The following is a 15222-nucleotide window of genomic DNA, read 5'->3' as shown; positions in this document are numbered from 1 at the left end:
AGACAAAAAGGTTATTCTATGGCATCGTGAAGCACCTTTATTTTTAAGAGTGTAGCCTAATGTAGAGGAGAGAGAGAGAGATTGAGAGAGAGAGAGAAGAAAAAAAAAAAACGGGGCTCCAGTCGTACTCGGGCCGAGAATTTTGATAAGTTGTCGGACAAGGGCCGGGCTAGGGCCTAGATTTGAGGCCTGTGCAGGGCTTTAATGTACAACTCCTGTATGTCACTGTAATCTGTAGTGACATACACTGTAATCAATTTTACCTCCATTACAATCATGATCCATCAAAACTTTACTGGTAAGATACTGGTTTGCTTTATTCAGCCCATACATACTAGTCCCGATTTTAGCCTAAAGATTATTAATAGAGGTCTTTCGTTCCCACCAATCGCTGCACAAGTTAATGTATGATGACGAAAGCACGTCAGTGCTAGCCCATAGAGATTTCACTGCAGTGCCTGCAGTTCAGAAAGAAACAACCAATCAATTAATCAATCTTTGTATGGAAGTCTATGAGAACACTCTGGGCAATTCTTGGTGTGAAATCGCACAAAAAGGGGCGGTACCCCACAGAATGTGACTTGACGCTCAGTGGTGGAAAGAGTACTGAAAATTTGTACTTAAGTACAAGTACTCAATTACAAGTAAAAAGTACTGGTGTCAAAACAGTACTTAAGTAAAAGTACTAAGTACTCCTCTCAAAAACTACTCAGAGTACTAGTTACTAGTTACTTTTTAGCCGCCGATATTTAATGAATTACCAAAAAATATTCATATCAAAGATCTATGTGGATAATAGCTAATTTGAACAAAACCCACTTTTATCTTATTGACAAAGTATGTGAATTAGTGGTCATGATACAGGAATTTATAACTTCAATACCTTGAAAAATATCCGTATTAAAGTACCCATGAACCGGAAGTTGCAACTGACTTCAGTGTTGTGATGTATTTCCAAGTGAAACGGAATATTGAATAAAGGACGTGGTTTTATTGTGGTGCACCTCCTCTCCACCTCTTGCTCATATAGCAGATTCACGGTAGGATAGTGGTTAAGAATATCTGCTTGTTACGTCTGACATCACGCTTCACCGCTTCTGGGTCCTAACGCTCTGCCAGACGCCCCCCAAAAAAACAACAAACTGTGCTAATATACACCCACGATGTCATGTAATACTAAAAAAATTATAACCCTAACCTTTATCTCCATATTGAAATCCCAGATGGCCAGTCAGTTATTCGGCTAAAATATTAGTGTCTGAGACACTGAGCACGGAGACTGTAGTGTGCACAGCAAATTTTTAAATGCTTAGCTTAAATATGTAATATTAATTAAATAGTGCCATAAATGGCTGTTGAGATAGTATTCTCAAGTAAAATAAGTAGAGGCTTGGATCCGGAAATAGCAATCCTTACATCATGACTTAACAAGAGGATTCTCCCCAAGCTGTCAAACTGACGTCATCAGAGCGAGAATGCCATTCCAGAGCAGAAGCAAAATTTTCCATTTTTGATTAAAAGTTACGACGGCAGACAATTTTTTTTATCAGTGTATTGACTTGCACGGTTCAATTGTTCACCACAAGACTAGTAATGTGCACTAAAAAGTAAGTAGGGTCATTTTTGATTTCATGACGATTGACGAATCATTTTCAATACCATTGGCAAAACTAACACATACTGTATACAGCCATATAGATATTTTAAACTTTTTTTGTACATCCAATTTTTCAAAGCAATCATTATTTCAAGCTTTGAAATTGGTTTAATCCAAGTCTTCTAAAAAGACACATTCTCTTTATATGATGAACAGATTTTAATATAGGCTTTTATTTACATACATATAAAAATTGATCAATTACCATAACAAAAATCTCAATCTTAAACATTTACTCATTCTGTGTATTTGTGTCTTTAAAATAGGGTAACTTTGTTGCGAAAGCTTACAGCACAAGGAAGCTTGATTTCAAATTTGATTTCAAACTGAACTGAATTTACAAAAAAAGACAAGTACACAGTAATACAATTATAAAATAAATGACCTCAATTCAGTTTGAGTATAAAATCGCTATACTATAAAGTAATTTTTATAAGCAGTGATTTAAGAGCCATATATGTTAGGCCTATTTATTTAGATAAATGGAACATCAGATGGCTTTGCCTTTGACCCTAATGTCTGTACAATGTAGTGATGTAGTTAGGCAGACTAGGATATTTATATGTACAAATCATGTACAAAATATCCCATTCCAAAACATTTCTAGCATAAACTTACATTGTAAAGAAATTAAAGTTCCATCTTTGATTGTTGAAAGACTTTCTGGTGCATTTGACTTACAGCCAATACTATTTCCAGTAGGATTTTCATCGGTCAGGCATGGATCTATTCTGTATCTATAACATTGGACAAATAACCTTTGTTAGCGAGTAATTGTGTAGGATATAACTATTTTCCTGCTCATCTGAACAAACGCAAATGTTGCAAGACAGAACCAATCAATATATATCGATATCGATATATCGATACTTCGGATCGATACGCCCATCCCTAGCGCACAAGCAATATCGGAGTGAGAGGACAGGCAGTTCATTTGTATAAGTTAGGCCTATTTGAGAGCTCGCGTTCAGTTTTCTGCGATTACATGACTGTGTTCTCATGTTACAATAAAGCGCTCGCCACATTTGCGCAGGAATGATTAAAATTATGCGGAATACCTGCAATCCCGTGCGAACATTCAGACTCTGTAATCGACAGGAGGCAGATGCATGTCAAACTCGCTGTCGGAGAGGAAAGAGAGACGCAGGGCTTTTATTGGTCCGTTTACGGTCGGATATCTTTATTGGCTACTGAAGCGCCGTCAAAGATTTGAATATCAATTCAAATTGTAGGCGTACTCAGTAACGAACTATGATTTAAAAGTAACGAAGTAGATTTTTTGCTTAATTTGTACTTAACTACAAGTAAAAGTACAGCTTTAAAAATATACTCAAAAAAGTACAAGTACCCGAAAAAACTACTTAATTACAGTAACGTGAGTAGTTGTAATTCGTTACCTCCACCACTGTTGAGGCTGATTGGACTATAGATCCAGAGGCAGAACAAACAGTTACAGCTAGCGTAACACCCTGGTTGAATGTGATAGAAAAAAAATAACCTCACTTTCACACTATCGTCCTAATGAAGAAACTGCCCCTGTGAAATGTTTTGGCATAGTGACAGACATAGTGTATAAAAAAGCAGTTCATCAAATTCATGGCTACTGCACAGTGAACAAGAGGAAGTTCCATTTTTAAGACAAACAGTAACTTCTCAGGATTGATTTAAAGATTTGAGTGAAAGATCATTTTCTGAATTTTGAATCTGACTGTTATAAATCACACCTGATTAAATCTACAGCTTCAAGAGCTCCTCCAATAATCAGTATACTCATCGCTTTATGCATTTTTCTCCTTTACAAAGGCAAAGGGTTGCACATTTCCCAGTTCTGCACTGAAAATTGTTCCTGCTCAGGCTCTAGTGCTGATTTTTTTTTTCTTGCTTTTCTTGTTTGTCTTTCTGCAGGGTTTCCTCAAAAGGGGATTAATTCTGACATTCTTGGTGAGCTTTTCATTTGTCAAACCTATTCCTGGGTCATCAGAGGCCTTTGTTTCATTACCCATGATGTATTATGAAATGTGATGCTCTGAAAAAATGGACACAAAAAGGACTGGGAGTTCATTTATTTTCTTGCACTGTAATTATAAAACATGGACATGCATACACCATTCAGCATGACCACACACTCATTATATGCAAAAGTAAACAAGGAAAATATGCTTTATGCATCCAAAATGACACTGAATTTCTTTTGTATTCCTTTCTAATGGCTTAACTGGAAAATTTCTATACACTCACTTTTAGTTTTGGTTTTTATTCCCATGTAGACTGACAGCAATAGTTAAACTATCGCAAGAAAGCATGCATTCTTGATGATTATTACAGCTGCTCATCCAGATTTGTTTAGGTCTATTTTCTGAAAGCGTTTGAACTACAGAGGGAGCTGTTTGGAAACTTTTAAAATGACTCCTAAAACACATTTTCCTGATAAATGTATATTAGATCTTCATTTTCACATATCAAAACACCCAGTCCCTGGAAAAGAAATCGTTATCATTGACAACATTTGCGTTTACGGCTGTGATTCCACCAGTTCGCTAGAGCTTACGCGCAAGTAAGCACTAACTTTGCATTGTGAACAACGACAAGCACACATATACGCCTATGGTCATTGTACGGTAGCTGATAAGTGCAAAACAAATCACAATTCTGAAAACAAATTACAAACGCAAATGCAAGTCTAAAAAACAAAATAACAATTCAGAAAACACAACAACAATTCAGAAAATCCCAAACCAATGGCGTTGTCTCAAACTATACCTACCTCTTCCGGTTTGTCTGATTTGTCGTTGTGTTTTCTGACTTGTTAATTTGTTTTCGGATTTGTCTTTGTGTTTTCTGACTTGTGATAATGTTTTCTGAATTGTTGTTGTGCTTTCTGAATTGTTATTTTGTTTTTTAGACTTGCATTTGCATTTGTAATTTGTTATTTTGTTTTCAGAATTGTGATTTGTTTTGCACTTCTCGGCCACCGTATCATTGCTTTCTATGGTTGCTTTGCAAGTTCTTGCCAGTAAATATATTTGTATGTTTTCTGTGTTCAACTTGACCAATGTTCTCAATAGTTTCCCAACTAGATAAAAAAAGTTTGTAGACAAAGTTTGAAGTAGCCTAGTTTTAAAAGCTTGAAGTTTGAAGGTTTTCAGTTTGAAATAGTTAAGTTTTAATTTAGTAGTTTTAAAAGCTAAAAACCAGGTAAAACCAGCTGATTAAGCAAAAAAATAAAAAACAGCTAACTCCAAAGAGAAAGGAAAAATTGAAATCGCATCATATGACCCCTTTAAAGTCCAGCTGATTTATTAAAAACAGCAAAATAAAAGACAGCTAAAGCCAGCTGATTTAGCAAAAAACAGCTAAAAACCAATCAAAACAAGCCGATTTATTAAAAAACAGCGAAAAACCAGGTAAAACCAGCTGATTTTGAAAAAAAAGCAGCTAAAACCAGGTACAACCAGCTGATAGATAGATAGATAGATGGATAAGGTTGAATGGAAGCTTGAATTAGTTTGAATGGCTTAGAAATATTACATAGAAGGGAAGCTTGATTGAGTCTACACCGTGTCTACACCGGACGCGCCGCGCCGCAACAGCTAAAGTATGTCTATACTGGACGCGACAAAGCGACCATTGAAAATCGTTTGAAATTTGTGTCAACACGTCATAAATAGAACGCAGCAGCAGTTTACTGTCGGGGATTTGTTGTGTCGCGCCGCGCCACGCCGCATCCAGTGTAGACAGCATCACTGATTATAATGAGTTCTATAGTATTTTGTCGTGCCGCTCGCGTCCAGTGTAGACACGGTGTAATGGGCTTCAGTGTGTTTACATTTGAATGTTGGAGTTTGAATAGTCTTGGCTCATCTGAACATTCCGTCAATGTAAGTCTATGGGATTTTTATGATTTTTAATCTTAATTTTTAGGAAAACCGAGAGGTCTCAACTGTCAATTTGATTTACTGTGGACAAACAGAATGTATATGGGTCAGGTAGGCTTGGAACGACATAAGGGTGAGTAAATTATGACATAATTTTCATTTTTGGTGTAACTATTCCTTTATTAAAGATCTCTTTCGCCACCAAGTCTCGGTAATGAATGATCTAAGAATGTAATTTGAGTTCTTAATAGCAAGCCTGTGTGTGTGCAGCTTCAAGGGAGCTAACAGAGTGAATCTTGTACTCCATTTACATTGTTTCGTTTATTGTTTCATATTCTCTTCATTTCAAAGTTTCAAGTAATACACATTCATTGACTCTTAGGTCTGAACTTATGCTCTGATGCTTTTCAGCACAGCATCCTCAAATACGAGAAAAGAGATAAGGGTTTACATTCTCAGAGGTCTGTGGTATTAAATGCACTTCCTGTTATTTTTAGGGCAGTGTATATCTCTGGGTTGCATTAGAGTTCAGTCAGCAATTCAGTCAGTCAAGGCACATTAGTCACACTCTAAAAAATAAGGTAGGCTCTCTTTCTTGTTAATACTTTATATAATAATTATTAACATCATGATAAAATAAATGGAAAGTTTTCCTGATAATAAGCATATGTTAATATTTCTATCTAAAATAGTTTTTTTTTAACGAGTAAATGTGATGAATGAGAAAATTCCAAATAAACATAAGAGTTCTTTCATATATTTAAACACATCATCTGTTAATATCATACATTTGGGTAAAGTTCATTTCCATTACATTTATATCATGTTTGATTACTTATTGATTATTGCAGATATGTTTTATCTAGTGTGTGATTCATATTAGATGCATATTTATCATTCTTGTTTTAATTATTGTCTCCTTTTCTTTGCAAAGTATTATTTGCTTGCATACATATTTCTAGAGAACTGAAAATAATAACGGAATAAAAAAAAAAATCGCACTTGATCTCCCAAGCGAGGCCCATATCTATCTTTAACTTGCCTTTTTTCCGTTTGCCTACCATGCTTGTGTCCTAGTGAGCATATGCAGATGCTGAGCTTAGAATGGTGTTAGACTTGTACATGTCTGACTTATTAGATCTCATTGATATTATCTGTATTCGCTTCAAGTCATCACTGATTACTGTTATTATTATTCTTATATCAACAAATATCACTGGCCAACATCCTTTATTATCTGCTGATTCCACTTGCATCAGTATGATCAATAAATGATAATTTTTCGGTTCCAATTTTTATCTCCAGAGAACCAGTGTTATTTTAGTATCATTGAGATACTATTATAGTTTTTATTAATAATTTTAATTAGTTTTAAATACAATTGCCATTCAATTTCCACTATTTTAAAGTTATAGTGATTTTTGTTGTGTTTTTGTCATTTATGAATGTCAAAATATGTATATATATATAGTTTTTATGACGTTTTATGAGTTTTTTAAATAGTTTTAGTTCAACTAAATGCAAATGAGAAATGTTGTCATATAGCACCTAGCTGAAATAAGTTAAATATAAAAAGTGTGTGTGTGTATATATATATATATATATATATATATATACTTATATAAGAATTATTCATGGTTTTAGTTCACTATAGTGTCCCTGTTTAACTCTCAGGTTAATGTATATGAACTCTATATAATTATGATTAGTGAGGTCTATCCAGTGCCCTAGACAAAAATTATTGTATGTGCAAAGAAATCAGTATTGTTTTTGCCTCTTCAGTTTCTAGAGTCCAGTCCACCATGGATGTACGGGCAGGAATTTTTCTCTACTGGCTTCACAGTATGACTTTAAAGCTTTCTTTCCATACATTATATGAATAAATTATTTTAATTATTTTAATAATTTTATTAGAAATAATTATTTCTATTAAAATGTTAACTTCTTTACATATTTTTTAAAAGTTTATTAAAGGAATATTTCACCCAGAAATGAAAATGTACTGTTAAATTACTCACCCTCAGGCCATCCAAGATGTCGGTGACATTTTTCAGTAGAACAGTAAAGAAGATTTTTTGCTTAACCCACGGTCCTTGGTGTTTCATAATATGCAAGTCCATGGCTACCATCACTTTGAGAGTCAAAAAAAAGGCAGATACAAAAACACTAAATGAATCCCCTCAACTCCTGGCGAGGTCTTATGAGGCAAAATGATCAGTTTGTATAAGAAACTGAACATTATTTACAACATTGTAACCTAATCCAGCCTCAGGCGAACGGTCCCGCAGGCTCACGCTCATTATGTACTGTACAGTACGTTGTGCATATGAAACAAAAAAATGCTTCTTACACAAACTGATTGTTTGCTTCATAAGACTTACATATATTGTCAGGAGCCTCTGGGATTCATTTAGTTTTTTGTATCTGCTTTTTTTGGCTCTCAAAGTGAAGGTAGCTCTGGACTTGCATTTTATGAATCACCAAGTATACCATTGGGTTCAACTAAAAAAGATCTTTACTGTTGTACTGAATAAAGAAAGTCACCTGCATCTTGTGTTGATTAGTAAATCAACAGCAAATTGTAATTTTTTGGGTGAACTATTCAAAATCAGAATTTTTTACTAATTGTATGCTTATTATTTTGCAGTTATTTGCGCAGGCGTGTTTGCTGATGTTTGGAAGGTACGTGTAGAGTCTGAAATGAAGGCTCTGGTCTCATCTTGTGTCGTGTTGCCCTGTTCATTCAAATACCCTGTTCAAGAACAGCCCTCTGATCGTATAAGAGCTATATGGCACATGAAGGGCAACAGGGATGATATTATTTTTCACAAAGACTCTACAAGGGTAAAAGACAGTTTCAAGGGTCGTACAAAACTGATTGGTTCACTGGGTGGTTTCAACTGCTCCTTGGAGATTGATAAGGTCAAAAACCATGACAACGGCCCGTATTGTTTCAGGGTGGAATTAGAAACATCTCAAAAAGACAAGTACTCCTTTGTGGAAAACTGTGTGTCGATTAAAATGATTGGTAAGTAAGTCTGCTTTTGAGCTCTCAACCTGTGATTACAACAACTAAATAGGGTACAAAATAAGAAAACAGCCTAAATGTGAATCATTCAAAATGCATTTACAGAGCAAGCATCAAAACCAGAGCTGCAGGCTGAGCAGTCTGTGCAGGAGGGTGAACCTGCAGTCTTCAAGTGCTCTGTCCGGCACACCTGTCCGTCCTACCAGCCCACTCTCACCTGGAGCCACGCTGGAAAAGCCGTCATGAGCTACAAGGACATTAGTCATGGAAACTGGGAAGCAGAGTCTGTCCTGACCTTCATCCCTCAAAAAGAGGATGATCACTCCTCTATCACATGCACAGTCAAGCACCACGGGAATGTCGAGGGCGAAATGACAGCGACTCACCTTATCTTTGTGAAAGGTACAACAATAAAACTGTTCTTTGTAAATAATGTATATATTAGTAGAAAATTATTTCTAAGTGATTAAAAAAACAAAATATATATATATATTATTATTATTATTTTTATTTTTTTTCACCAGAACGCGCAACTCTCAGTCACATCCTCATTCCATCCATCTCTGGTCTTGGAGCTGCTCTTTTAGTTGGATTACTGTGTTTCTTCATTGTCAAGAGATACAAGTGAGTCTGGACCTGACTTATAAATAACATAAATATCAATGACTAATAAAAAAAAAAAAAGACACATTCTTAAAACTGTTTTACACTGTGAATGAAAATGATGTACAAATGAATGATTTCTGTTAAAATACTGCACTTGTATGTGAGGATTTGAGAATGCATGATGACATTCTTGTATGTTTCAGTAATTTTATTTATTTATGACTCAAATCGTTCCCAGGAAGCGCATTGCAGATCTCCAATCCAGAAATGACAATGGGTGAGCATTACCAGCAGTTCTACCTGGGAACATTATTGTGCCTCAGTCTGACTTTAAAATTATTTTAAAATGAGGCTTTTTTGAGTCAATGTCAGTGAACTTTGATACACCAGGTACTGTATGTAACATCACAACTTATTTTTTTCAATAGAAAATGAATAGAAGATACATAGGAAAGAAATCTAAACTAATTGGGTTATTAATACAGTTACAATAGAAAAAAAAATATTAGTAAATAATTTTTCTGTTATAAAAAGAGATAAAGACAGATATTAAACTATGGTGGTGTGCTATTTTGAATGGGGTGGAGAGGGGAAGTACATTGTTTAAAGATGCTTCCTGCTGATAAAAGCACACAGATCTGTTTTCAATATCTAATAATACAGTTCCCAATTCGAATAGTTAAAACATGACAATAAGAAGCCATACGTTAACAATCTGTCTGAAAGTAAAAATCATCATAATTGTTTTACTAAGTCTTAAATGTTTTTTTAGAGTGTGGAGTCGACTATCAAGACTGTCTCGCAGGTAATTAGTATATTTTTGATTGTTTTTAAACTGCATTGCATTGACCAGCCTCCATCAGTTATGAATGAACTTGCCATTCTTCTATGTGATCACCAGGTTTCGTTCAGATGATGGCAGCAGTGGTCCTGGTGGCAGAGAGCAGAGGCAAGTACACAACAGCTTCTAATGCGTTCTTCTGCAACAAACCGGGACATAACAGATCCTCTGGCGGAAAAATACTCAATCTATGGCATGTTTTGGATTTTAGTTATGGTTGTTTTTTAGACAAAGATATCGTTAAAATTATTAGCAGGAGTTGAAGGTGTTGTACACCACAATTATTTTAGATTAATCTGTTCAGAATGTTCAGATGCCATGAATATGTGTATAAAACTGAGTTGTTCTGATGACAGGTGGTATTTTGATAAAATATTATTATAATTATTTGCTTTTAACTTTGACATGTTGCAATTTTCAAAAGTAATAGCACTTAAAGTTTAATGTTATATCCCATGTCTGTAGAATTAATCTATTTCTTGTAAATTAAATTTGAATATGAACATACACTCTAAACACATTGCTGGGTTTGTCCCTATTTTACCCAGCACTGGGTTGTATTTAACCCAGCATTTTTTAGAGTGTAGTATTAATGTTTGTAACTTTTTGTGTCTTATATGTAAGCAAAGGGTAACACTTTATTTTAGGGTCTCTTAACTAGCTGCTTATTAGCATGCATATTACTAGAACATTAGCCATTTATTAGTACTAATTAAGCACACATTAATGTCTTATTCTATATGACTTTATTCTACATACCTAATCCTACCCAATACCTAAACTTAACAACTACCTTAATAACTATTAATAAGCAGCAAATTAGGAATTTATTGAGGGAAAAGTCGTAGTTAATAGTGAATAAGTGTTCCCTATTCTAAAGTGTTACCCGTGTTGCTTACAGTATCTAGTTATTGAAAAAGTCGCCACAGTGCTGTTCTAAAGAAGTCTATATTCAGCACAGAATACATCATTAGTTTTTAAATAGAGATAGAAATGTTTCACTACCGTTTCACTAGCTGTTAAATTAACACTTATCAATGTCTATTAGTGTAGCTGTGAGTGGTAGCTGTGAAACATTCATCTGTAAATGACGATATGACTATATTAAATATAAAAATGCATTTTTTTTCTCATTTGCATTTTTCTATTCCTCTTTTTGATTTAGGAGGTCTATTTGGAGTAGATTTTCAAGGTACCCACACACTGCCTTATCAGCCTGTTAAGGATATCATCTTATTTGTGCCATTGCAAAGAAAGACTAGGCTTTCTTTTTGAGCCTGGTATTTGCTTCTTGTCTGAAACACAAATTAAAACATAAAAAATGAAGTGACTATTGTGTTCTTGAAACATTATGGGATTATGTTCAAGTTAGTCGTTCAAAACACGGCAATATGCTATGCAGCCCAATGTTTTCATACCTGAAAAAATATATATATAACTGAAAACACTTGTCATGGAAATATATATTTTGCTGATCCTAAAGACTAATGTCTATGTTTCCTATATTTTAAAGGAGAGGTCAAGGGCATCAAATTGACAGGGATTTTAACAAGTAAGTATCTGCATGTTTATTATGAATGACTATTTGTAAATTATATATATATTTTAAGGATTATTTACCAGATTTGATTTATCATAGTGTTATATGTTAATAAAAGTGGAGGTCTGATTCCAATAAATGTTTTTGTGAATGTTTATTCTGTAAAACAGTAAAGCATGGCGCTAGCAATGCCAATGTCATGGGTTCGATTCTCAGGGAAAACATCCTTTTTTTTCTGTCCACGTCTACTGTGTTATGGACAGTTACTTCAATATACCTAAGCATTTTTTTTGTCATGTTTTACTGGAGTATGACAGAGGTTTCTGAATCTTAACAGGGCAAACAACGTATGTACAGTGTCAGGGAACAAGCCTTTCTCCAAAGCTCGAATGCCATCACCAAAGAGGTATGGAGCATATGAAATATCTTACTGACTGCCTATTCATGGCATTGAATGACTCATATCTGTACTCAGTACTCAAATATTCTCTTTGCTACAACAGTCCAGTATCTTGTGTAATTTGATTTTTATCAATGTTTTATTTTAGTTAAATTCAGAATGTCTTTGCACCCCCCCCCCTGCAAAAACAAAAAAAACACTTTTTTCTTTTTTTAAATAAGCCAACTGCTGTGATCAATGTATTTATTTATTTACAAATTCCTTTTCACATGATTCACCTCAGTGAGGCCAAATCACATTCTGTGAGTACATACTTTATCATACTTTTCCCATTACTTCATGTGAAAATCTTTTTAGTATTGTTAACATCTGTTGTTTAGTGCTTGATTTCTTGTTGGTCATACATTTTATCTCATTACTCATAACTGACGTGTTATTTCCTATTACATCTGATTTCTGAATCTCTCTTTTTCCATTAAGGGTCACAGTTACGATGATGATTACACCAACACAGTAGACGTCAACTTGTATGGAAATATCTGATGAAAATGCCTCATTTTAGATGAACACAGTAGACTTGAAATAAGTGGAGTGTTGCATTTTAAGCCTGACCTATAATGCCTACACATGCATATAGTACAGTATTACTGTATTTACATATTGTTATGATGCTTGCATTGCAAAGTTATAAAAAATAAAGTACATAATAGTGTGTTATTTCCTATTACATCTGATTTCTGAATCTCTCTTTTTCCATTAAGGGTCACAGTTACGATGATGATTACACCAACACAGTAGACGTCAACTTGTATGGAAATATCTGATGAAAATGCCTCATTTTAGATGAACACAGTAGACTTGAAATAAGTGGAGTGTTGCATTTTAAGCCTGACCTATAATGCCTACACATGCATATAGTACAGTATTACTGTATTTACATATTGTTATGATGCTTGCATTGCAAAGTTATAAAAAATAAAGTACATAATAGTTATATATAGTGCTAACATACTTTTTAATATGTGAGAAACATTTAAACATTTTTTGCTGAACTTAAGATGAAAGTTAAAGGTGTCATGAACTGATAAATCTAATTTCCCTTGATCGTTTGATATATGTCAGGTCAATGAACTATAAAAAAACATCCTGTAAGTTTCAGAACTCAGAACTTTCTCGCTGGCTCAAAAACAGCTCTTACTGAAACTAAGCTGCCAAAACGTCTCATTGAGACGTTCTTGTTCTGAAAAACAGACTGCTCTACAGAGATGGTCAAAAACAGGATCGCAAATAGCCTATTACTTCTAAATTGTTGTTTTTTTCCTTCTTGCTAACAATATAAGTGGACCTAAAATGAACTTTATAAAATAATAATAAAACAAATGCAGTTCATGACCCCTACTGTATTTTTATTGTCATTTTTGATAAATAATTTGTGAGATGTTTGTGTGAATAATTTCAGATATGTTTTTGTGTGTTTCTTTTAGTGAATTATGGACCAAAAAATACTAAAATGTATTTTTTTTTAAATAACATTGTTACATTTAATTTGTACCATGTAGCCTAAAGGTTTAATAAAGCATGATGCAATATATTCACTGTTACTCATTGGCGTATGGATTTCTCTTACTCTTGGGGGAGTCGTGGCCTAATGGTCAGAGAGTCGGACTCATAACCCAAAGGTTGTGGGTTCGAGTCTCGTACCGGCAGGGATTGTAGGTGGGGGGAGTGAATGTACAGCGCTCTCTCCCACCTTCAATATCACGACTGAGATGCCCTTGAGCAAGGCACCGAATCCCCAACTGCTCCCCGGGCGCAGCAGCATAAATGGCTGCCCACTGCTCCGGGAGTGTGTTCATGGTGTGTGTGTGTTCACTGCTGTGTGTGTGCGCAGTGTGCAGTGTGCACTTTGGATGGGATAAATGCAGAGCACTAATTCTGAGTATGGGTCACCATACTTGGCCACATGTCACTTCACTTAATTTCTCTCATTCTCATCTCATGCTTCGTTTTGACAGGTGGTTTCAGAATAGAATTTTCACCAAGCAGAATGTCATTTCATCTTAAATTCTGGACGTTTCTGAGTCAAATAATTTACCTGCTTTTTTGAAATCACAATTAAAATGAGTTACAAAAAATAACTAATGAATAAACCACCAATCTATCATTTGTATATTCACAACTGTCTTGATCAAGACAAGAACATTTTATCTGTTACCTCATTTAGCAATACCACAGACAGGCATTAAAACTTTCTAAACACAACTAAAAAGTATTAAAATGTATTTTAAGGGGTTTTAGTGATTCGGGATACTTTTAACACCTCAACAAATCAATTAAACAACTGTCAAAGTTTAGCAAGTAAAATGTACTGTACATGCCCTAACCTTACGTAACCAGAGTGATGACTGATGTTGTTTTATTCTTTATTTGCATCTAAAGGGTTTGTCTAGTTTTATCAAGCAGCACATGCATACCGTACTATTCAAGTTATTTCAAAACCCAAAGCTTGAAAAATTGACCATTTTAATGGGTATTTGTACGGAGTGGACTATACAGCAGTCTTAGCCTTAATTAGCATAGACTGTACATGCTGTATTTTGGACCAGTCTATTATGCGTGCAGGGAAAATCAAAATAAGAGAATAAATAATGTTGTGGGATCTTTTTTTTTCAGGTAATTTGCAGGGATTCCTACTTGACGCATTTTCAACCACCACTTGACATTTGTCCACTTAACATTCATTTTTTTCTGTAATAGTTTTGGATGTTCACAATATTGAGAATGTGCAGAGAACATGTGGTTAGAAAACAAAAAGAAATACTTTTGAAAAAGTTTGCTTAATCTACCTGCCGTTAATGTTCTCCAACTTTTGTCCCACAGGTGTTCTGCTGAATGATGCTTTGGCATGGTATGTGAGTATGCCATTGGAAATTCGTGGCCTCAAAGGTTCTTGTCTGGTCATACCATGTTCTTTCAGCTACACATCATACCCACCCAAAGACCCACGTAGAGTTGTGTGGTATCAGTGGGTCTCTAGAGGTTATCCTTTAGTTTACGATCCATGGTATCCAAATGATGTCATTGAGAAGTTCAGATGGAAAACTAGTTTATATGGTGATCCATTAAGTTGGGATTGCAGTCTGCTGATCGAAAACCTTGAACTGTCCCACCATGGAGAGAAATTATACACATGGATTGACCCTGAAAATGTTGGATGGCGCACCTACAAATTTTATGACGTCACCTCTACTATTGTTGTTGACAGTATGTAAATA

At 34.8% G+C, this 15222-nt stretch overlaps 1 protein-coding gene and 2 pseudogenes across 1 annotated transcript; 2 read left to right on the top strand and 1 right to left on the bottom strand.

The window, feature by feature from the left end:
• LOC107686526 (myelin-associated glycoprotein-like) overlaps nucleotides 1–3660 on the bottom strand; it is a 33718-nt pseudogene extending 30058 nt beyond the window's left edge.
• A 2419-nt stretch (nucleotides 3661–6079) lies between these two features.
• LOC107686517 (sialic acid-binding Ig-like lectin 14) lies at nucleotides 6080–12507 on the top strand. Its single transcript, XM_016483553.1, has 13 exons — nucleotides 6080–6113; nucleotides 7315–7374; nucleotides 8180–8560; nucleotides 8666–8962; nucleotides 9085–9184; nucleotides 9405–9443; nucleotides 9939–9971; nucleotides 10068–10115; nucleotides 11173–11199; nucleotides 11521–11559; nucleotides 11885–11953; nucleotides 12231–12249; nucleotides 12428–12507. Exons 2-13 carry the CDS (start codon nucleotides 7335–7337, stop codon nucleotides 12488–12490), a joined length of 1155 nt encoding a protein of 384 aa, XP_016339039.1. The 5' UTR covers nucleotides 6080–6113; nucleotides 7315–7334; the 3' UTR covers nucleotides 12491–12507.
• A 2295-nt stretch (nucleotides 12508–14802) lies between these two features.
• Nucleotides 14803–15222, top strand: part of LOC107686525 (uncharacterized) — a 45891-nt pseudogene continuing 45471 nt past the window's right edge.

This window comes from Sinocyclocheilus anshuiensis, unplaced genomic scaffold, assembly GCF_001515605.1.
Source record: "Sinocyclocheilus anshuiensis isolate Anshui unplaced genomic scaffold, SAMN03320099.WGS_v1.1 scaffold1146, whole genome shotgun sequence".
In the NCBI taxonomy this organism is placed as follows: Eukaryota; Metazoa; Chordata; class Actinopteri; order Cypriniformes; family Cyprinidae; genus Sinocyclocheilus; species Sinocyclocheilus anshuiensis.
Note: the sequence above shows the minus strand (reverse complement) of the source record. Positions and strands in the feature narration are given on the sequence as shown.